At 34.8% G+C, this 21,532-nt stretch overlaps 1 protein-coding gene across 3 annotated transcripts in view; it reads left to right on the top strand.

Annotated features, from left to right (window-relative positions):
- The window catches only part of DMD (dystrophin), a 734,955-nt gene that overhangs the window by 138,766 nt on the left and 574,657 nt on the right, over positions 1–21,532 (top strand). For all 3 annotated transcript variants that reach the window (XM_008577619.1, XM_008577628.1, XM_008577636.1), the window contains one exon: positions 743–860. In XM_008577619.1, the coding sequence (XP_008575841.1) occupies positions 743–860 (118 nt within the window). The remainder of the gene's footprint in view (positions 1–742; positions 861–21,532) is intronic.

The following is a 21,532-nucleotide window of genomic DNA, read 5'->3' on the forward strand; positions in this document are numbered from 1 at the left end:
TTATCTAATGCAGTATTTAATCAAAATCATTTATAAAACAGAAGAATATGAATAATAGCATGTAGTCTGATGCTTTCCAAGCTTGCCTAATCATAAAAGTAAGGGATTTGTTAAAAATGCATATTCTCAGCCTTTTCCCCTACTAATTCATTAGTTCTGTGATGGGGCAAAAGAATTTGATGATTGTTGTGGTCAGGAGACTTTGGGGAAAGACTGATTTAGCTCATTTACTTCACCTTGTCATTTTATAGGTGAGGAATCTCAGGTAGACAGAAGTTAAATAAGTAATATTTCTTAAATCACTTTTGTGCTTTTTTCTGTTTCTGAAATAAATATGCATTTTAGTTTTAACACCACACAGAATGAGATTACAAGTGTAAATAGCTATCCTTCTCTTAAATACATTGTCATAATTCAGAATTGCTTTTCTTACTCATGGCACTCATATGATGGTTTAAGTAAACCCAGATATTCTGAAATGACTCTATCTAAGCTCTTAAATAGTGAAGCAAATCTGTAATCAAGATTTTCATTTGAAGTATTTTCGTGTCTAAAAATGAAACCCATTTCTTGCTAAATTGTTTTCTATAAACCTTTACACAGTACAGATTTATATCTAGTAACATATTTTTTATTTCTAAAAGTGTTTTGGCTGGTTTAAAAACTGTACTTTACTTTGTATTATGTAAAAGGAATGCACAATGCTGGAAAACCCAATATTAAGTGGTATTTGTTCTTTCAGGCCACACTGCAGGATTTGGAACAGAGGCATCCCCAGTTGGAAGAACTCATTACTGCTGCCCAGAATCTGAAAAACAAGACCAGCAATCAAGAAGCTAGAACAATCATTACTGATCAAAGTAAGTCTTTCAGCAGGCATAAGAAACTCAAAGCAAGATGCATGGAAAGTTTCAATAACAACTTAAGTTCATATACCCCATCACATTTATAAAAACAGTGTGAAAGAATTGTAAATGATAACTATTGTACTGAATAAGATTTTCAGTCCTAATGTTTTCTTTCAATAACCGAATGCAATTCAGCTGAATAGAAGAAATACAATTTTCATCAATTTAGGGCTTATATAATTGCAAGGCATAGAGTGGTGGGTGTGGTGAGCATAGTGTGGCAGAACATTTGCTCCTTAGTTGTCATCTCTCTGAGTTGGCATCCATGGAGAGGCCAGTCTCTCAGATCGTCAGTTGTTGGTCCAAGCAGGTGGTGGCTTCCTGAGCCATGTTTCAGTCCCGTCTGCAGTGGTACTTGCGGATCTGGACGACTCTCTGCTACTTTGATGCCCCCATTGTATAATATGAGAAATCATTGTACCACTCCTTATGCCATACTGGAGTGGGTGGGAACTTTGGGAGGCTGTCTAAGGCCCACCTGCCTAGACATTGGTGCGTGCTCTTTTTTCCTTTACACGGAATGATGCAGAATGCCTATGTGTGGTGTCAGTGGGTGTGCATGTGGTCGGGAGAGGCATAGAGGAAGAAGGTGGGGAAACTACTCTCCATCCAGTTTTCCGCAGAGGCTCCCCTCAGGAATGAGGCCCAGATCACCTCTTCTATCAAATTCTCTGGAATCTCCCTAGGTTTCCTCCCTTTTCTCCACCTACCTTCTCTCCAGGGACACACATTTATATTGTTTTCTCTCTTCCTCTGCAGTGCCTCCTCATTTCCCTTCCCACAACCAGAAGAATCTTTCATTGTGCAGGAATGGTCTCATCTTTTTGTTTCTTCCAAATATTTTGTCTTATACCAGGCCTAGGCTTTTGAAACTCAAAAACCATGAATCTATATCCTTATAATTTGCATTCTGCTGTGTTAATCCTTCCCTAAGGTAATGGAAGCAGAATGCATAGCTGCCAATATGATGGGAGAGGGGAAAGAGTAATCACAATAAAGGGTTAATATTTTAAAAATATTATTGGTCACACTTGTGCATATTAGGTAAGTACTTCGTGATAATAGCTACTATTTATTGCATACTTTCTAAGTATCAGGTAGGTGTGTGTGTGTATGTGTGTGTGTGTGTGTATAAAATCTTTACAGAATCCTGTGTGCTGTATTTCATAATCCCTATTATATAGTTGAGGAAACAGGTTTCAAGAACAGTTAATCAAATTTCTCAAGCTTACAAAACAAGCAAAGAACAGAGCTTGGAATTTGCAAATGTCTCTTTAGTCTGTGTTCCTTCTAATATGTTTACTACTTCCCATCTTGTTTTGTTGTTTTTGTTAATAACCTTAATCACTAGGACTAAATATTTTTTTGGTCTGCAATTATGTATGTTTTGATTTACTTCCTAAAGACATTTCCTTTTTCGGTTACACTGATTGTTAATTAAAATAAGCTTTTCTCACTTTTGAAAATTTAACTCTTTATTGTTGCTCGAACGGTGAATTTGGATATATGCTAATGTGTAGTTAGGTAACAGGCACTGTAACAGGTAAGCTCCCAAATCTTGGTGGCTTACTACAGTAGGAGCTTACTTTTTATTCTGGTACAGTCAAAAATAAGCAGCCCTCTATGAAGTCATTCAGGAGTCCAAGCTCCCTCAGTCTTTTGTGTACAGAGCATCAGAGTCCTATTCATTTTATGGGCAGATGACAAACAAGTGTTGCTCATGGGAATATGTCATGAGCCAAACCTGGAAGTGGTGGACATTAATTTTGTTCATAGTCTGTTGGCTGGAACTTGTCACATGGCCACACCAAACTGCAAGGGAAGCTGGAAAATATTGTCCAATGTTGAGCCCAGAAAGGAGAGAAACAGATTCGGTAAGAAACTAGTTAATCTCTTTCATACCTAATTTGGACAAGGAAGAATACACTTAAGTTCTATAAGTCTGTGTAAATTATACAATGCCATTTCTATATTCAGCAAGGCAAAAGAAAAATTGCTTGGCAGTGACCAACATAGAGAGCCATTCAATTGATGTAGCAGATTCCAAACTGGAATCATGAGGGTTCTCCACCAGGTTGCAACACACTGGCCCAAACAATGAATCTTACTGAGTAGTTTACTCAGTATGAGACTGAATTCCCATTGCACAAGTAAGTCATCTGTTTTTTGCTTGAGAAATATGGAAATTTGGCAAAGATATTTATGCAAATCTGAACGTGCTATGTGGAAAGTTATTTGTTATTTTATTAATGAAAAATAACTTCTCTTTTTTCCCTAAGGGGAAAATAACACTAATGTATTTTACAGTATCTGTTCAACATTGTCTAAACATTTTTCATTATCCCTTGCAATCTTTTTTTGATATTGCATTAACTTTTTTCATGACGTAAATTAAAATTGAGTGACTGGAAGGCAAGTTTGTATCTCTCTGCTAATATCCAGTGATTTGAATAGTTCTGCCTTTCTAAGCTTTTGTCTTGTAGGAATGAATGCCTTTATAAATATTTGCAGCATAATGGAAAGATTCTAATCCATATGGTTCAAAAAAGCATTTTCTCAGAATCAAGTGTCTGTTGAGACATGTCATGTTGTTTATTAAGATCCTAAACTGGAATCTTAGTTCCAAATATGCCTGGAGCCTCTAATTCTGGTACCAAGATAATTCTGACAAGACACGTTTATCTAAACAATGTCATTTGCAGCCCTGCTACGCTTCAGTTTATCTCTCCATTTGAAATCTATGAAATGGCATGGAAATTCAATACTCATAAAGTTTCGATCGTGTTCAAAATAGAATTTTTCTTAGGATAGATTTGGTTTTCAGGGAAAGAGCAGAAATACAATACTTGCTTGTAAAATTGTTTTTTCTGATTTGACTATTTGGTTTTCCTTTTTATTGCCCTGAAACATCTAGAAGTACTTTAAAATGGAATCAGCTAAATAAAAAAAATAATATGTGTATAATACCATATTGAAACATTTTCCCCTCTTTGGTAAATCCCAGTTTATAACTTTGAACAGTTGAGGAAATCTATACACAGTTTTGCATTCCATCAAGAGAAAAATCCAGTAGAAAGCAATTGCTCTCTACTAGTAATATCCGTGCTAAACCTCAAATAATTGGGTTTGCAAGTTATCAACATGTTTCATTGTATAAAACTACTTCCATGATATCCATTGTTTTCAGGTAGTTATATTGATCAAAATCATGTTGTAATACTCTCAGTAAGAGAATAAATTTCATTCTAAGCAAGATCCAATGCAAATTTCTCCTTGCTGTTTCTGATGTTCAAATTGCCCACTTTTAATTTTTTTTTTATTTTAACATTTACTCATACATATTTGTGGGGCACAGTGTGTTGATTCAATATGTGCAAATACTGCACAATTATTCATTTAGGGTAGATAGCATAGTTTTTTTTTTTCTTTAATTCTTTCATTGCTGAATTTGTCAACCATTCCTAGGCATTTTCTTCTGCAAAAGGGCTGGGTTGGGGGATCAAAAACAGATTTGCTTCCTTGGAGGGGTCTGAATTATGAAAAACTCTTGCTCATGTCCCATAATACTGCAAAGCATAATACATAATACCTTGCATAGTAGTTAAGAGGGTATGAAAAGAAAGAACTGCTCTCTTTTATTGCTCTGTTTATTTCACAAATATTGGTGAATGTGGCTTCTCTAGCATTTGTATTTGAGGGCCTTGCTTCTTCTGTAGCTTCTCCCTTCATAACCCCCACCACCAGTATTTTGAGGATATATAGCATTAGCACATATACATTTTGAGGTCAGACTGCCTGGGCTGACCACTTATCAGCTTTGTGACTTCGAACAAATGACTAACCTCAGTAAACTATCTGATCTCAGTTTCCTTCTCTATAAGATAGGATTACAATCGTGCATTGCTTAACAACGGGGACATGTTCTAAGAAATGCATCATTAGGTGATTTTATCCTTGTGCAAAAAGCATGTAGTGCACTTACACAAACTAGTTGGTATAGCCTACTCCACACCTAGGCTATAAGGTATAGCCTGTTGCTCCTAGGCTACAGACCTGTGCAGCATGTTACTGTACTGAATACTGTAGGCAGTTATAACACAATGATAAGCATTTGTGTATCTAAACTTTTCTAAATGTAGAAAAGGTACTGTAAAAATATGGTATAAAAGATAAAAATGGCACACCTGTATGGGGCACTTACCATGCATGGAGCTTGCAGGACTGGAAGTTGCTCTGGGTGAGTTCAGTGAGTGAGTGGTGAGTGAGTGTGAAGGCCTCGGACATGAGTGTGCACTTCTGTAGACTTTATAAACACCATGCACTTAGGCTACACTAAATTTATTTTTTAATAAATAATGTCTACAATGTCAACAGGTGATAGAAAATTTTCAGCTCCATTATGATCTTATAAGACCAGTGTCATATATGTGGTCCATCATTGACTGAAATGTCATTATGTGGTCATTACTGTACTTATATCTACCTCAAGAGTTCAGAGAATTAGATGACATAATACATATAGAGCACTTAGATCAGAGCCATAGTAAAAGCTCAATGAACATTAGTTCTTGTTGTTTTAGTTATAATCTATTTGGGTGGTTTATTTGTTTAGTGAGAAAGCATTTAATAAGTTTTTTGCTAACTAATTAATTATTTTGCCGCACACACACAAAAAAAGAGATTCAAAAGACCAAAAGGAGAAGGTTGCTTTGGAAGGAAATAGAGTAAGATATGTAAATAGAATTAAACAAATATTTGGAAAAGCCTTTATGTGGGTGATATTGCAAAGCAAGAAATTCATGTAAGTTATTTCATTTTCAATATTCACTATAAACTTAGAAGGTAGATATTACTATTCGCATTTTAGAGACAGAAAACTGAGGCTCAGAGAACTTAAGTAACTTATGTAGGGTCTTAGGAAGATGTCAAGTGAGGGACTTGAATTCAAACCTGTATCTATGATTTTAAAGCCTGAGACACAGCAAATGGAAAAGGCTAGTGAAAAAATAAGAAGGAATATTTATTTGAGAACTTAAAATATTACGACTAACGTTAGGTTATTATAATCTGAGTATAATTGTTTGCTGCTCCTATTTATATTTTTGTCTTCTGTGTATTTGGGTGTCTAGTTGTGAGACTGTCTCTTAGATGTGTTAGAGATGTACAGATTAGTGGACCCCAGTGATTTACTAGCTGTGCAACATTGGCCAAGTGGATTTTCTTCTCTAATCCATGGTTCAGCCTAATAACGCGTAAGCTGATAAGGTGAATATGAAGGTAAAATTACATGATGTTTCTAAAGTAAAGATGTGGCACATACTAGATGGTATATATTGTCATGGTGAGATGAATTTGGAAGAAGAACTGGAAATGAAAGAATATGGAGGGTTTATCATATGGCCTCTTATCAGCTAAACCAGGGGAGGGACTTCTGAAACAGAAAGCCAACTCTTAAGAGAGAGTTGTTACTTATGAAATTACTTTTTCAAACCAGTCCAGAATTCTTTGAGGAATTTGGTGACATCTTATAAATTTTAAGAAAATGCATTCACATTGTGTTGCTTAAAGAGCTGGTACACAGGGCCGTAGAAAGGAGAATGTTCTGCTGTATAAGAATAAAAATACTCTTACAGGATTTTTGAATTAACTGACAGTTTTATGGTAGCTTTGTCAACCCATCATTCATTGCTACAACCAAATGTATGAAATACTTCATGGTGAAATAAAAAGACCCTGTTGTTCTCCACATTTTTATGAAATCTCTATTGCTAATGAAATGCCAGCCAATATCTTCCTCTCAGGTATTGTCTATTAGAGAGTTGCTTATTTTAGAAGTGAAGTCAACCATATAAATTTCCTTCTTTTGACATCTAGCACCTGCTGTCAACCTGTTATAGCTACAAGCAGCTCTCAAAATTTACATCCACTAGGATGCCGCCGGCAACCAAAGAGTTCAATTCAGTTCAACAAACATTTGAATGCTTACTTAGTGTTAGTTCGTATCAGAGGTGATGAAGAGGATACAGAAAGGAATAAGATTCAGCCTTTGTCTTAAAAGTGCTCATAATCAAATGTGGGTATTTGGACAAGTATACTCGGGCAAAGCAGTCTAGGAAAAGTACTTCAGTAGAGTAGTATTACAAAATATTGAGAGAGAGCAAGAGGAGGGGAGATTGGCTCTGAATTACAGGGTTCTGGAATACTTCTAGGTAAAGGTTAAATTTGATCAGGTCATGAATAGCACATTGAAAATCAAATGGAGGCTGGAGAGAAAACGATATTTCAGGAAGAGATGACAGGAGAATACATAATTAGAACTACACTAACAATTGTGTGACATGAATTTTGGGAGGTGGGAGTGTGCGTGCGTGTATGTATGCATGTGTTGTGGAGGATAAGGGAGTAAATGGAGTCAGTGAGACCAGTCAGGAGGCAGGAGAGCCCAAGCTGGCACAGTAGCAGTGGAATAAAAAGAAAGAACTGAAACTGAGATATACGATGGAGCTAGAATTAACAGGATTTTGACATTGATTGGATGTGTAGAACTAAAGATTTAAGAGAGGGCCTGCCTCTCAGAGTTTAAGATCAAGTGCTTTGGAAGATGGTAATGTTATAACCAGAGATGAACTCAGGACAAGGAGTTGACTATGGGAGACAAAATAATTTGCTTAACATGCAGCTAGATAACTATGAGGCGATGTTAAAGAAATGACTGAAAACACAAGTAGAGATTTCAGGAGCATAGTTCTTCTGAACACTGATATGGAAGTTACATGGAGTGGATGAGCTTGCACAGAGAGCGGGTGCCAGGTGAAAAGAAAAGTGGACCTAAGAAAGAGTCTAGAAGTTGGTTTACATTTAAGGAGTGTAAGAAGGAGAGGTAGCACTACCTCTCCCAGCACCAACTTGCACTATATGTACATTTAAACACACACACTGAAGAATGAATTTATGAGTTGCACTATGTTTTGTTTTCGGTATCTTCTGCTGTACAACCATTCAAATAACATGTTTCTTTCTGGTATTTAGTGATACTTTGAATAAAATGAGGAAATGTAGAAACTCTTTAGCTGAGGGTTAAAGATTACTGTGTTTGTATAGATCAGGTTTCTGATGCAACCCTCAATGTACCAGGATAAATAGCCATTGCCATTTAACGTATAGGTTTAATGAACCCTTTTACTTTTTATTTTTTTATGTGACTAAGTTATTTTACAAATTCCTTACAGGAGTAAGAATAAATAGTGAAAAACAACTTTTTTTAGAAATTTTAATAAGAATTTAAATACAACAAACTTCTTTGTAACAAATGAGTTTTGGTGCACAAACATCATAAATGATGTAGTGTCCCACATTCTTTAGCAAAATAGGGTGGTTAAAGTTCTTGTAGTCAAATATTGCGTGGTCAGTTTCTTCCTATTGATTGACCAACTGGATTAAAATATCATATTTCCATTCTGTCCTTAGAAATATATTTTTTGCTCATCAGTCCTTGTGTTTGAGAAAAATCATCTAGGTTATCATCATCTGAAGATTCACAGTCTAAGATTTCACCTATATGATCAATTTCACCATCATCATTAGAGTCTAGAATGCTGTTTTTTATCTTCTGTTGTACCTAATAATTATGAAATACCTTCCACTGGCAATTTTCTTGTCTTTCACATTATGGAAGACAAATGAAAAATTCTGAATTTTCAACTGTGTTAAATGAAAGCTCAAAGCAGACTCCAAAGATAGTGTCTCCAATCTTCTGTTATAACTTCTTGCAAAAAGATGCAATATTTTGGGCAATGAATGTGACAAGAAAAATAAAGGATAAAGATTTATTTCACTATTGCATCATTCTTCTAAGCAATTTCATCATTCTTACATTTGCTTATCATCTTTATCATTTTAGCCTACTTAGGAATAATTGATGTGTAATGATGAAATAGCAAGATGTTTCAAAATACAGGAAAAGTATGATCACTAACTGTGTACAATGTATTTTTGATTTAAAAAAGGGATCAATGAACCCATATGGTAATTGAAAACATAAAATAAACTTTATTTTATTTTTGAAAAAAACAAGTAAAATCTCTCCTTGTTCTTTGGTAAATCTCTAGGGAAAAATAAAAGTCATAAAATATCAATTTTTACAAATAAAATTTCTCAAAAAAGAAACTTGAAAAGTAAATTTGGGTCCAACACACCCTGATGGTATACTAGGGATTAAAGAAAATATCTCTAGCTCAATCCTTCTTAAAAAATAAGAATTTTATTACATATCCTATTATTAAAGACATTTTATCCAGTGTTATTTTCTACGAATGGTGACTGTATTAGTCAGGGTTCTCCAGAGAAACAGAGCCAATAAGATGTGTGTGTATTAAATAGATATAGGTATATAGAGAGATGTTGGGAGATTTTAAGGTACTGGCTCACATAGTTGGGGGACTGGTAAGTCCAAAATCCGCAGAACAGGCTGGCAGAATGGAGACCTAGGGAAGAGTTGATGTTGCAGTCCTGAGTCCACAGGCAGTCTGGAGGCAGAATTCCTTCCTCTTCTGGGGACTTCAATCTTTTCTCTTAAGGTTTTCACAATTAATTATGTGAGGCCCACCCACATTATGGATGGTAATCTGCTTTATTGAAAGTCTACCGACTGAAATATTAATCACATCTAAAAAAGACCTTCACAGCAACATCTAGACAGGTGCTTGACCCAACAACTGGGAACTATAGCCTAGTGAAGCTGACACATAAAATTAATCATCACAGTGAGGTTCATAATGCCATGTGTTTCTTCACATATACATCTCATGACTCCTTTAATTTTACTTAGTACCCAGTTAATAGAGTACCTGGAAATATACATTAAATAATAGAAATGGTCTTTAATATCTTAATAAATTTCAGAGCTCCATCAGAGTAACTATAATTTATATATAAAAAGTTTTAGCTATTAAAAACAAGTGTATATGTTTTTTTTCCTATAAGTTGTGTTAATACTAAACATTTATCATGAATATCTAATTATGTTTTAGTGTATTTCATTTTTCAGTTTTATAAGAGGATTAATATCAAAATATATTGGAGTAAGATTTAAAATCCAAATTAGCTGTCATTATTATATTCAATTATTCATCTTTCAAGTGAGTGTATAATAGGAAAAATGTATTTTATTTAAAGTGATGTAACTACAATTATGAATATAGTGTTTTCTACTAATTTCCAATTTTTTATTGTGTTTTTTTTTAAGGAGAAGGATTTGGGTTAACAAACGTTCTACTCACCCACTTTAAAAATTGCACACAATGAATATAACTATTAAATAAATAAACCAATTAATTAAAATGATTTTTTTCTTTTTTGTATGATAGAATAAAGATGGTGATAAATAAATATGTTGTAAAGAATTTCATACTCAGACAAAATTAGCCAATAAGACAAAAACAGAACAGAAAGAGATGTGCCCATAAAGGAAGATTCCAGATTTTCATAAGCTAGCATCTTTATCTTATGGCCGAATGGGGCATTGCAACAAAAGACCTGAATTTCTGTTATATTTTGGTACCTGTGTGCATAAATTGAAGCAATACTTTCTACTGGCATCATGCAGTTTGGATGAAGTTAAGCCATAGGTCAGAAATGTGCCATGGACTGCTCTTAAAGGATGCCCTCAGCTCTCCTCAGGTGGCAGAAAAGTTTAGGGATTATTATTATTTTGGACTTACCATTTATTTCCTCATCAAAATTTTCTCATTCATAATTTGAGGCAACATAACAAATTGCTTGTCACTAGTCCTTATTCTGTTATACCTGCCTTAAAGGAAGCATTTATGAAGTAGGTAGGAAAGATTAACAGATTGCAGCCTTTCTGCAGGCAAAGGGAAGAGCTGGGCTCATTCTACTTTAGTCAGGAAAGAGTTTGCATAGTTACCTATTGCTGCAAAACAATCATCCCAAAACTTAATGCCTTAAAGCAGCAATAATCATTTGTTATATTTCATAGGTTCTATAGGTGAGGATTCACGTATGACTTGGTTGGGTGGTTCTGTCTCAGGATCTCTCATGAAGGTACAGTCAGATGTTGACTGGGACTACAGTCATGTGAAAGCTTGATTGGGGCTGAAGGACCCATTTGCAATGTGGCTCATTCACATTGTTTGTGAGCTGGTGCTGGCTAGTTGGTTCCTCTCTGTATGGGCTTCTCCATGGAAATGTTTGAGTGTTCCCATGACCTAGTGGCTGGCAACCAGGACAATCTAACCATGAATCCAAGGCAGAAGTGGCAGTGTCTTTTATGACTTAGCCTTGAAGTTCACACTCTTACTTGTGCAGTAAGTTTGCTAAAACATAACCTCGTGTTGCTTTGACTGTCTCCATCAGACACCCAGGAAAACGCCAATAATGCTCACCACCCTAAAGTGACAGACCACCAGTGCATGTCCTTTATCCTGCCTCTGCACATTGAAAGGAACATAAACCCACCAAAACCTTTTTTGCAGCTGCTGAGCATACTGATAATTATCTCAGGTCCACTTGGCCCGGCTCTATAAGGAGAATATGAATTTGGGGAAGAAAGACTTTGGGTTTTGGAGGCCCAACAGAAAGACCTAGGTAGCGAATAATTGGTTATGAGATAATGATAACAATGATGACAACAATGATGATTATTACTTTTATGTTAGTGACACAAACACAGAAGAATGTTTTTCCTTAATTTCATTCTAGGAATAATTTAATACAAAAAAGCACTGAATCTGAAATGAGAAGAATTGGTTTGTCTTGGCTCTGCTTCTTAGTGACAGTGGGATTGTTGACAAATCATTTAATCTCTCTGACTCTCTGTCTTCTCATCTGCAAAATTGGGTTCCTGATACCACCTTCTATACCAGATTGGTGTCATTAAATGGAATGACAATGGAAAAGCCCTTTTCAAATGGCTAATTGCTACATGAATATCAGCATCTTAGCCCAGGCTGCTATAACATAATACCATATACTGGATGGCTTTAACAACAGACATTTGTCATAGTTCTGCAGGTTGGGAAGTCCAAGATAATGATGCTGGCAGATTCAGCTCCTGATGAGAGCTTTCTTCTTGGCTAGCAGACACTGCCTTCATATGTATCCTCATATAGTGAAGAGAGAAAAAGAGAGCTCTGGTCTTTCTTCTTCCATTTCTTATAAGGACACTAATCTCATTATAGGGGTCCCACTCTCATTACCTCATCTAAACCTAATTATCTCCCAAAAGCCCCACGTCCAAATGCCAGCACATTGGGGGTTAGCACTTCAACATATGAATTTGAAAGTGCACCAATATTCAGTCCATAACAATAGGCTATCCTCATTATTGAGAGCTCCACTAGGCCTTCTAGGAGGTTGACAGTAATAATGCCCTGCTGTAAGGGTAAAAGTTTTTCATGTCTAGAAAATGGGTGCATGAAGATTGGTAACTATTCTTATGTCTGTGCACAGAATTTTTAGGATTTGCTCAAGAAATCTGTCTTCATTGAAATTTTCACTTCTCATAAATTCCAGTCTAAAGGCCTGGGAAAAAATAGGATCTCCCTCAAGATTTTCTGAATAAATAAATGAATGAAATGCTTCATGATATTTTCTTTAATGGTAAGATAAAGAAAAAATATTTTTGCATAATATTCTGTCTTCAGGGTTTCCAGCTACTGCATAGTCTGGTTTATTACCATCTTTAGGTTTAACCCTGGGTTGCAGGAGTGACACCATTGGAGTCCCCTACAAAGTCTGTAGGGCAGAGATAGATAGAAATAATAAACCTGAGCATTAGAGTCAGATTTTTCTTTTTCATATAGGAACCATGCAACTGTTGCCCTGGTCCACAGCTGGCTTTCAGAAAAACATTGAACTAACTGGCAGGGGAAAGGAAAGGCAGAGAGTCACATACCAGCCTGATTCAATTGTTATCGGAAAATTGTGTACCGAACAACAAAATGTTTGAAAAGATAAAATTGAGTCTCAAATGCACAGAATAAGAATGAGGGGGAAACACCTTTTTCTATAATTAAACAGTAAACTGTGCCACAAATTGATAAAACCCAGTCAACCTGAAAATGTGCACATCAAATGTAGTTGTGCAGAATGATAAAGTAATATGAACAACATAGGAATATATAGGCTCATGTTGGCCTTTTAAAGCAATGGCACTTTACCTGCTCCTTATGAAGGATTTGGTTTAGTCTTATCCATTGTAGGAACCAGTAAAAGGGGAAGGCAGAATACTGTTGGGCTGTAAAATGTGGAATTTTCTCGATTATTATAAGAATTTGTAAATTGCTTAGAGTTTTACGATGGCAGGTTATATGTCTTTCAATGTTGGGTACCATGCCAAACGTACTCTGGGTCACATAACAACAAATAGAATGCAATTCTTTTTTTCTTAGCATCTGGCAGGATAACCAAAATGCCCACGTTTCCCCTCAGTAGCTAGGTATTTCAGTAACTAAAAACATGTCACTGGGAATTCCTGAATATGAAACAGTTCAATTTGGAGCTATAGAATTTTTCACTTATTTATGGAGCAAATAAAATCTAATTTTATTCAAATTTTAAAATATCTCATAAAAATAATAACAGTACTTTCGATGTATGCTGTGCTTTATATGAATTGGACAAAGATCTCTTACACATATATAAGTTGATTTGATTTTCACAGCAGCCCCTAAGGTAGATGTTGTCCTTATTACATAAATAAGGAAACCAAGGATCAAAGATATTAATACCTTGCTCGAGGTCACACAGACAGTAAATAGTAGAGCCAGAATTTAATTCAAGTCTTCTGATCCTAAAAACATGTATTAGATGGGTGTTTTTTTCCTGAACCTGTGCTGAAAGGAGGCTGCATTCTGAGAGTCAATTATTGGAAGTGTTATGTGTATATATATATACGTGTGCAAATGTTTGTGTGTATATTCTTCTATATTCGTGCATGTGTATAGTTATAAATTATATATTTATAAATAAATCATATATATACTACTGATATATTTGTATAAATTATTTATCAACTTGTAATAGTTTATTTCAATTAAATTTAAATATACTGGGTATTTATTGACTCATGGGACTTAAAGATCTTTAGAGGAATCAATCCCTATGCCTTTAAGCAAAATCACATTTAAACCATTTTAGAAAGGTAACATATGTCTAAAAACAACAACAACAACAACAATAAAAACACAAAACCTTCCAGTAGGAGCGGTAGGAGAATTGTTAGTTCAGCCAGAGATATGGAAGTGGGGGAAGCGAGCCTTTCTCATGTTGCCACATCTGTAAGTTACAAAATGCCAGAGGTTAAGAATTCCAAGCATTGTTGTGTCTGAGGCCACTCTCCATGTACTATAGTATATGTTTCATCTCCCTGACTGAACTGTAAGCTTCAAACTATTACTCCTTTATATTTGAATTCCTGTAATTCTAACATCTTGTTGTGAAAATAAGAGGCATGCCATAAATACTTACTGATTGAATGGATTGTCTCACAGAGGAGCTGGCAGATAGTGTAGGCTACAAGCCGCCATCATCATCTCCATGACCATGAGTCACCATTAGAAAGAATTAGCCTGAGGAGATTAATAAAATGCTCTCCTTTAAAAGCAAACAAAAAACCAGAGGAAACCCTGAGCAAACAGACCCAGACTTTGGAATGGTAGTTGCGTTTTCAATTTTAAGAGATTGAGAGTCTTTTTAGTACAATCTCTTACAAACATAGCATACTTAAAAGCACCTTGGCCCGATTCCATTTCACATACCTCATCCTTGCAGAATACAACATACTAGACCATTTGAAATGTTCTTCAGTTGACTTTTGGAGGCTATGCTGATTTGAGCAAAATGGAAATGAAATGTAAGTAGATAGCCCTTAATCTTGAAAAGCTCAGTTTCCCATTTCCCCGTCCCCCAATCCTGTAAGGAGAAATTTGGATTAGGGTTTTCTATATCTTTTTTTAAATGTATTTTTTTCTTTTCTTTTTATCGTGATTTCTTTTGAAAGGGTTCAGAGAACTCAAATCAGGAGTTATGTTATGTTAAATTGTGTTATAATTTAGGACAAAATGGGAGTGTGAATTTGCATTGTATAAAAAAGGAAGCGTATGACTAAATAACCTGTTGTCCTTAGAAGAAGTAGAATAAATATCAATGCATGGCAGCCAGCAAGATGTGCTGTGGCCATTAAAAACAGTATATTCACTGGCTTTACACTTCATTAGGTAGGTAATGAGTTTTACATATTTTAAGACTTAAAACAACCAGACTAACCATGATACTTTGCATCAGTAAGTACCAAAATCTGGGATAGGCAATTGAGAGTCACTTTATTTTAACAGTGTTAATAGTATTTTATGTTCAGATTAAATTGTAACATTTCATTGTTTTTGTGTCCTGGTTCTAAATATATACACCAACAAGTTGCATACTGTTCAAAACAGGTTAACTTTAAATATATTTTGACCTAGAGATTATGTAATGAGTCTTTATCATAAATATAGGAGCCAGATTCCTAATTCAGAATTTCATCCTATAAAATAACTGGCATATACAACTACCTAGTTCAGATAGAAATTGTTGAATCCTAAGGTTTTTTTTTTTTAAACTAGAATTGGCATCTTTAAGGAATACAAATAAACAGGATCTTAAGAAAATGTAATAATGCTGATTTGAAACAATAATAAAATTATTATTCTATTTTAGTATGCTAAAATAATTGGACCAGTTATTATTTCATTTAAAAGTTAGATTCTTTAGTATCACAGTGTGCTATGCTAATAGCAAAAGAACATTAAATTATGTTTGCATGTGATTTGGTGTAATTTAATTAGAAATATAACAAATCCTTCAATATACACAATAGTGAATATTCAAGTTTCTCTCATATAAGGACAGGCACCATCTCTTAAAAGAATCTAGGTAAAGAATAGTACCTAGAAAAGTCATTAAATGCTTACTAAATAAATTTTCACCTTCATGCTATAGAAGCAAATTAAACATAGTTTGACCTTCTTCTAAAAGAAACAGAGTAGATGAGACTGATGACTTTCTTTGATAAATGTGTAAGACTGCAAATATTTAATAAGGATCTAATTTACACAAAGAAATCAATCGGGAGTGAGAGATAATTTTATCATTTCCTAAAAGCTGTGGCTGAATATATTTAAAACTTGACCTAATCTTTATACTTAACAATTTGCATTAATACTTAAATTATGTGAAGGGAAAACATAAGTTTAAAATACTTAAATTTTCATTTACACATTTTTTTATCAAATGGTGATTATGTACTTACAGTGTACAAAGTATTGGACTAGGAATTATATGGTGTTCTAAAAAAGCCCTAATATAGCCTTATTATGGGTCAAATATGTCCCCTAAAAGTTCATGTATTGGAAACTTGATGCCCACTATAACAGTGTTGAGAGGGTGGGAAATCCATTATAGTAGGCACCTCAAAGGTGGGGCCTTTGAGAGGTGATTGGATTGTGAAGACTGTGACCTTGCAAATGGATTAATCCATTCATGAAGTAATGGGTTATCATGGGTGTGGTTCTGAAGGCTTTATAAGGAGAGCCAGTGAGGTTAGCTTTCCATTGCTCATGCCACTTTCTCTCATGATGTGATACCCTGAGTTTCCATAGAGAGTCACCACACAGAAGGCCCTCACCAGATGTGTTTCGTGGACTTTGAACTTCCTAGCCTCCTTGCATCTTTAGCAATTACCCAGTTTAAGGTATTCTGTTATAAACAAAAGAAAAAGGACTAATACAAGTCTTCTCCATTAAGGTGTTTATTATTAGGTTAAAAAAAAGTAAAATTAGTATAATATTAGGCAGACAATGTATGTCATAGGAGAAATATAAACAATATATGGGTTTATTATTTATTCATCTCTCTATACATCCATCCATTTATTCATTGTTTATTACTTCATTTAAAAATTGTTATTTAATGACCATTGGAGGAGAGGGATATATAAAAGTGAATAAAATGTGAATCATTTTGTAAAGGAATTGATAATTTAGAGGGAGACAGATGTATACAGACAATAACTTTGATTTAAAGCATAAATGCAAGGAACAAGCAAAGAAAAATGGAAGTGCAAAGGAGAAAGTGATTTGGCTGCATGAGGGGAAGGACTGTGTTTGTTTTATTCCATCATAGGTTTCCCAGAACCTAGGTCAGTGCTTGGCGCAAAATAGGTTCAGATGAATTCATGTTGACAGTTTCCTGCAGTATTCGTGAGAAATATTATGAAAGAAGTGGATCTGAAGGTGGATCTTAAAACTGGAAGAAATACATTTCAGCTCTTTGAAACCACTCAAGTGATATTTAACGTCAGCCAGATCCAGAAGTACAAAACCACATTAAAACAGTAACAGTACTGAGTCAAATAAGAATGTTCTGCACCCCTTCCCTCTTCTTCCTCAACTCTCATTCAACCCTGTTAGGGTGAGAAATAGCAGCTGGTAAAGGCTAGTAAGATACCCATCATACCCACTACTCAAGGAGGTAAGGGACCTGTCCACTTGCATCCTTTCCTAGTAAAGTCTTAAGTTCGAAGTGTTAATTCATTCATTGGACTGGACATTCCAATTTTAATGACAATAGTACTTTGTAGTACCTTACGATGGCCAGACAAGACATTAAACTTGCCCATGTTCTCACCCAAGGACAGAAGATGAACTACCCCTTGAGCAAATTTAAAGGGAGAAATGAAGGCAGGTAAAGTTGTCTTTATGTTTATGCACCACAAGTCTTGATTATTCATCGTACAGTTATAAATTTTACAGATTAAAAAAAGAAAAGGAAAACAATAAAGAGATTTGTGTCGAGATACACATGAAGATAACATAGTCAATATTTTAGTGGAACCAAAATATTACAATCAATTTTCACTGAAATAGATTAAGTGGATAAATTAAAAATCTATATAATAACAAAATTAACAATTAAAGACACAAGTTTTTGAAAGTGTGGTAACCTAGGAGCAGTAAGTAGTGTAGCTGGAATGTTGTATCTTAAGGATTATCAGAGAGAAAATAAGAAGGGGGAGAGGTGGTAGAGTAAGCTTTCTGTATCCTAGAATTCCAGAGGGCAACATTACAATTATCGGTACCTATCAGATGCTATTCACATAGGATAATTATAACATGGTAGGTTGACAGAGCCTCCCAAGAGACAACACCAGTGCTCAATTATAGTGAGTTCTTTATCCCATCAAAATGTCATGATTGGACCCGCAACTGTGCATGATGTCCGGGAGGCACTCAGCCAAATCTTGTTACCGGGCCCAAGTCCAGTCAGCCTGGAGCTGCAGACTTGCTATAAGACATGTATTATCCAGCCCCTGAGAAACCAAGGAAGATGTCAATAAAGCTATGCTGATTACACCCTTCCAGCAGGACTCTACAAATATGATAATAGATCTTTTACAGATGAGGAAAATGAGATGTGGAAAGGTTAAGTAAAATAGCTAACAAGTGTCCCAATTAATATTTGAACTCCTGTCTGACTGATTCCAAAATATGCATTGTTGCTCTGTTTTCTACATTTGTTTTCTATTCTGAACTGTGTATTGCAATATAAGTTTCCCACACTGGCTCCTTTTCAGGTTCTTCCTAATCTTAAGTCACTTTTAAAATGAGTATTTTCCTTAAATGTGGAATCCATTAGGCAGAAAAAAAAACTTGGCAATAAATTTTATGCATTAACCCCGTGGTCAGTAATTATCAGAAGGTCTAATGCTTGGAAATTTCACAAGTGTGATCTTTAGATAATGGAGTGAGGCTCACATTATGAACCTTCATGATGCTTTACATTGTGATATGCTTTATGGATTGGCTTCCTAAATAAATAGATAAAAAGATGTGAAAAGCATTCTGGGAAGGTCTGCCAATTAAAATCGGAGATTGGCTGAAGGCTTACAGCAATTGAATTTTGAATACAGCTGGTGCCAAATTGAGTGTTTCCATAGCAACAGACTCTTCCTTAATAACTTTTAGATAGAAGGCGGAACATAAAGGAGGAAACCATATTTCAGCAGATGTATATTTCTACAGCATGTTTTCAGATTGATTTTGGAAGCTAGTTTGTACTTAACTAGTGATTGTTTTAAGTGGATCTAAATGTTACTAAATTCTCCTGAGGAAACGTTTTGAGAATAACAGAAATAAATTCTAGGAACCTTATTAAGAGATAAAAAAAAAAAAAAGGGCACAATTTAAAAAAGCATTTCTTGGTCTGTAGCCAATTAAGCAAGATTTTGTATTGAGTATGGATTTCCATTAGTCAAAAAATTATTGATTCTTAATGCCTGTTAAGAGTGAAAGTTTAGAATATAGGTTTAAATAGAATAGAGGTATAAAGAAAAAGTGATATGTATCTCATGGACTTCGGATTGATCTTAATATGCCCTTCCTTTGGGTTTATATTAGTATTTTTATTATTTTTTGGTTTGGTGATTTTTTTGAAAAAAAATTAATGATATAAATCATTTCAAGAAGAACCTCATAAGGAGGTCATTGATAGTGGTCAAATCATATACCAGTGTTATCGTAGATCTAATGTCTGGTTTTTATCTTTCCATGGCCAATAATTAGATCTTAGTAGTTCACCTAGAGGTGACCAGGTCCTGGGGGACTGACTCATGCTACACAAACTCACAAGACACTGATTTATAAATCATTTGAGAAAAGAGATAATAAATTAAAACGTTACTTATAACACAATATAAGGCTGCCAGGAAACTCAATAATGATAATTTGTTCAGGGTGCTCTTCCCAATGAAGGCTGTGCAGAAGACCAAATTGTAGATTGCAAAGTTTGATGGTGATAATAAAATTGGGAGAAGGGTAATAAAGTATTATTAAAGAATGATTCATTAAGTGAGAGAAACTAGATAAAATGGCCATCTTTTCTATTCTAGGTGATTTCTAAAATAGAAATATAGAAATTGATTTCAGATGGTACCAAATATGTAATAGCAAATTTTTTCTTCCTAATTGCTCTTTCAGATTTCACACAGCAGGTTTCCCATCACCATTACCACACATACCTATACAGCCTTACCTACCCCCTCCCCCTATTATGTTACAGAGCAATATAAAACTCAGACATGTTGATATAAGTTAATGGTTGGTAGCTTTATATTATTCACATTACTACCCACTACTCCCTTGAGATTTGGGTTACTTCATGTCCATACGTGCTGCAAAACAACTCTTCCCACAAAGATGTCCAGCCTTATATGCATTTCCTGGACCCACCAGCAAAAGAAATTCTGACATAATAAGGATATACGAAGGCCCAGGGAATCTGCATTTTTAACAAGCCCCCCAGGTTATTTGAGGCTCAGCCAGGTTATTTTTGCAGATAGCTAATGCTACCCACCACTCCTTTTTTTCTCACTTTAATTTCAGAAGAAAATATTATTTTCTACTTTTTTCCAAATTTCTGGAATTTTAAGACTCAGCCTCTAGGAACCTGTACTTGTAAGGAGACACTAAAAGAGATATAGAGGTAGAGATAGAAAAGCACACTCTTAAAAATATCGTTTAAAAATGCAAAGAACTCACTATCAATTAAAAATAGCATGATAAACTTGAGTGAAATAAGGACCTCCAAAGAAAATGTTTCCTTCGCACACACATGCACACACTGAAATAAATATATAAATAAATAAATAAGGTCTACAATAATAACCAATATCTGACTCAGAAAAGGGTTTATATTCTTTCTTATTGTTGCGTTCTTTTCCCTAGATTAACTTGCAAATAGTAATCACAAGTAAGAACAAGTATTACTGCCCTCTAAAAAATGCAACATGAAGAATCAGAAGAGCATTAAGTGAAAATAAATGGTACACCTTCATTAAAGACCCATTTCTTATGGCTTAGTCCCAAACTCTTCGTACTGCACACTCATTCCCTGATTTGACTCTTTACTGCTGCAAAAGTAGGAATATGACTCACATACACATTCCAGAAACTTTTGTAAAAAAAAAAAAAAAAAAAATCTCAAAGAAAGGGAGCGAGAGCATGATCAAGAGAGAGACAACACAGAGAAACAGAGACAGAGAGGGAAAGGAGAAGGTAAAATGGCATTGTTTGAGCAGAGATGGAAACTGAATAAGGAATTTTGTCACTAAACACTGTAGTATCTAGCTTTTATTTAATCTTATAATTCGGTTATCATGGGAAAATGATTAATAATCTAATATGTATATTTTTATAATACTAATATTATAAAGATATTAATTCAATTTTTGGAGGAAGTTTGTTGTTAAAGATTGGTTTATACCTGTCACTGGTTATTACAATGTTTCTAAAAGTTGTTTCAAATAGTATTTAATGGCATAGGGAATGATTACAACATTAATGCTAAGGAAAACAGTAGGATGCAGAATTATTTAGGCCATATGACCCTAATTTTGTAAAAACAGAGAAAGCCAGAAATACAAATTATAACTGGAAGAAAATACATCAAAATGTTTAACAGCTATCACTGGTGAAATTTAGGAGAACTTATTTTTTTTCCTTTGTGTCCATCTGTGTTTTTCCAATTCCATACAACAATATGTATCACCTTTATGTTCAGAAAATGTT

The sequence above is a fragment of the Galeopterus variegatus genome, unplaced genomic scaffold (genome assembly GCF_000696425.1).
Source record: "Galeopterus variegatus unplaced genomic scaffold, G_variegatus-3.0.2 Scaffold69, whole genome shotgun sequence".
NCBI classification, from domain to species: domain Eukaryota; kingdom Metazoa; phylum Chordata; class Mammalia; order Dermoptera; family Cynocephalidae; genus Galeopterus; species Galeopterus variegatus.